Raw genomic sequence first — 2,708 nt, forward strand, 5'->3', positions numbered from 1 at the left:
CTCTGCGCCACCGGAAGGGGCGGGGCTTACGGCAAAGGGGAGGAAGTGGGTGGGGGGCGTCGGCGAGGGGGGCGGGGCTTAAAGATACCATAGAGACCCCCCCCCCTTCCCACCACCGGGAAACCATAGAGACGGCGCGGGAGGACCATAGAGAGGAGGCATTGGAAAACCCCATAGAAATCATTGAGGAGCATAGAGAGGAGTCGCAGGGAGGACCCCCAGAAAAACCATAGAGACTGCAGAGAGAAGACAGAGAGGACCCATAGGGAAGACCCCCAGAAAAACCATAGAGTCTGCAGAGAGAGGACAGAGAGGACACATAGGGAGGACCCCCAGAAAACCATAGAGTCCCCATAGAAAGGCCACAGGGAGGACCACAGGGACCATAGAGAGGAGCCACAGGGAGGACCCCCCAGAAAAACCATAGAGTCTGCAGAGAGAGGCCAGAGAGGACCCATAGGGAGGACCCCCAGAAAAACCACAGAGTCTGCAGAGGAAGGCCAGAGAGGACCCATAGGGAAGACCCCCAGAAAAACCATAGAGTCTGCAGAGAGAGGCCAGAGAGGACCCATAGGGAGGACCCATAGAAGCCATAGAGAGAACCCCATAGAAACCATAGAGTCCCAATGGAAATGTGATAGAGAGAACCCCCATAGAGAGGAACCGCAGGGAGGACCCTCAGAAAAACCATAGAGTCTGTAGAGAGAGGCCAGAGAGGACCCATAGGGAGGACCCCCAGAAAAACCATAGAGTCCCCATAGAAAGGCCACAGGGAGGACCACAGGGACCATAGAGAGGAGCCGCAGGGAGGACCCCCCAGAAAAACCATAGAGTCTGTAGAGAAAGGCCAGAGAGGACCCATAGGGAAGACCCCCAGAAAAACCATAGAGTCTGTAGAGAGAGGCCAGAGAGGACACATACGGAGGACCCATAGAAGCCATAGAGAGAACCCCATAGAAACCATAGAGTCCCCAGAGAAATGTGATAGAGAGAACCCACGGGGATCAGAGAGAGGAGCCACTGGGAGGACCCCCATGAAAACCATAGAGTCCCCAGAGAAAGACCAGAGAGAACCCAGAGGGAGGACTCAATAGAAACCACAGAGAAAACCAGAGAGAGAACCACACAGAAACCATAGAGTCCCCAGAGAGATGTGATAGAGAGAACCCACATGGACCATAGAGAGGAGCTACTGGGAGGACCCCCAGAAAAAAACAGAGTCCCCAGAGGAAGGACCCATAGTGAGGAGCCCCAGAAAACCATAGAGTCCCCAGAGAAAGGCCATAGAGAGGATGCACAGCGACCATAGAGAGGAGCCACAGGGAGGACCATAGACAGAAACCATAGAGAGGACCCAAAGAAACCACAGAGAAACCCATAGAGAAACCCATAGAGAAACCCATAGAGAAACCCATAGAGAAACCCATAGAGAAACCCATAGAGAGAACCCACAGGGACCACAGAGGATCATAGAGAGGATCCACAAGGAGGACCTCCATGAAAACCATAGAGTCCGCAGAGAAAGGCCAGAAAGGACCCATAGGGAGGACCCATAGAAGCCATAGAAAGAATCCCATAGAAACCATAGAGTCCCCAGAGAAACGTCAGAGAGAGGAGCCACATGGAGGACCCAATAGAAACCATAGAGTCCCCAGAGAAAGGCCATAGAGAAGATGCACAGGGACCATAGAGAGGAGCCACAGGGAGGACCCCCATAAAAAACCATAGAGTCCCCAGAGACAGGAACCACACGGAGGACCCAATAGAAACCATAGAGTCCCCAGAGTAAGGCCATAAAGAGGACCCACAGCAACCATAGAGAGGAGCCACAGGGAGCAGCACAGACAGAAACCATAGAGAGGAGCCAAAGAAACCACAGAGAGACCCATAGAGAGGACCCACAGGAACCGGAGAGAATCATAGAGAGGAGCCACAGGAACCGGAGAGAATCATAGAGAGGACCCATAGGGAGGACCCCCATGAAAAGCATAGAGTCCCCACAGAAAGGCCAGAGAGAGGACCCACAGAAAAAGACCCACAGAAACCATAGAGAGGAGCCCACAGAAACGACAGAGTCCCCATAGAAAGATCATAGGGAGGACCCACGGGGAGGACCCCATAGAAACCATAGAGTCCCTCGAGAAAGAGCCCGTGGAGGACCCACAGGGAGGACCCATAGAAACCATAGAGAGGATCATAGAGACATCCCATAGAAAGGACCATAGAGAGGCCCACAGAGAAGACCCATAGGGAGCATAAGGGATCATAGAGAGGAGCCATGGGGAAGAGCCCATAGAAACCATAGAGTCCCCGGAGAAAGACCATAGGGATGACCCACACGGACCATAGAGAGGAGCCATGGGGAGGACCCCACAGAAACCATAGAGTCCCTCGAGAAAGAGCCCATGGAGGACCCCCAGGGAGGACCCATAGAAACCATAGAGACGACCACAGAGAGATCCCACAGAAAGGACCATAGAGAGGCCCACAGAGAAAACCCATAGGGAGCATAAGGGATCATAGAGAGGAGCCATGGGGAGGAGCCCATAGAAACCATAGAGTCTCCGGAGAAAGACCATAGGGAGGACCACCTTAAAGAGAGGAGGACCCACGGGGAGGACCAAAAGACCATAGAGAGGATCATAGAGAGGACCCATGGAGGGCCCATAGAGATCACATAAGGAGGACCAAAAGACCATAGAGAGGAT

The 2,708-nt window shown here is 53.4% G+C and overlaps 1 protein-coding gene across 4 annotated transcripts; it reads right to left on the bottom strand.

The window, feature by feature from the left end:
* Positions 1–101: 101 nt before the first annotated feature.
* On the bottom strand, positions 102–2,702 carry LOC110390475. 4 transcript variants are annotated; one of them, XM_021381800.1, is made up of 4 exons: positions 1,992–2,702; positions 1,758–1,897; positions 1,436–1,708; positions 102–1,375 (listed from the first exon to the last, which is right to left on the bottom strand). In XM_021381800.1, the coding sequence occupies exons 1-3, from the start codon at positions 2,697–2,699 to the stop codon at positions 1,468–1,470; spliced, it is 1,089 nt and encodes a 362-aa protein (XP_021237475.1). In that variant the 5' UTR covers positions 2,700–2,702; the 3' UTR covers positions 102–1,375; positions 1,436–1,467. The 4 variants fall into 4 exon arrangements, with proteins under 4 accessions (XP_021237475.1, XP_021237474.1, XP_021237472.1 ...); XM_021381799.1 differs by having other exon boundaries at positions 115–1,384; positions 1,445–1,708; XM_021381797.1 differs by having other exon boundaries at positions 115–1,384; positions 1,445–1,897.
* Between the last annotated feature and the right edge of the window lie 6 nt (positions 2,703–2,708).

The sequence above is a fragment of the Numida meleagris genome, unplaced genomic scaffold, assembly GCF_002078875.1.
Source record: "Numida meleagris isolate 19003 breed g44 Domestic line unplaced genomic scaffold, NumMel1.0 unplaced_Scaffold1186, whole genome shotgun sequence".
In the NCBI taxonomy this organism is placed as follows: Eukaryota; Metazoa; Chordata; class Aves; order Galliformes; family Numididae; genus Numida; species Numida meleagris.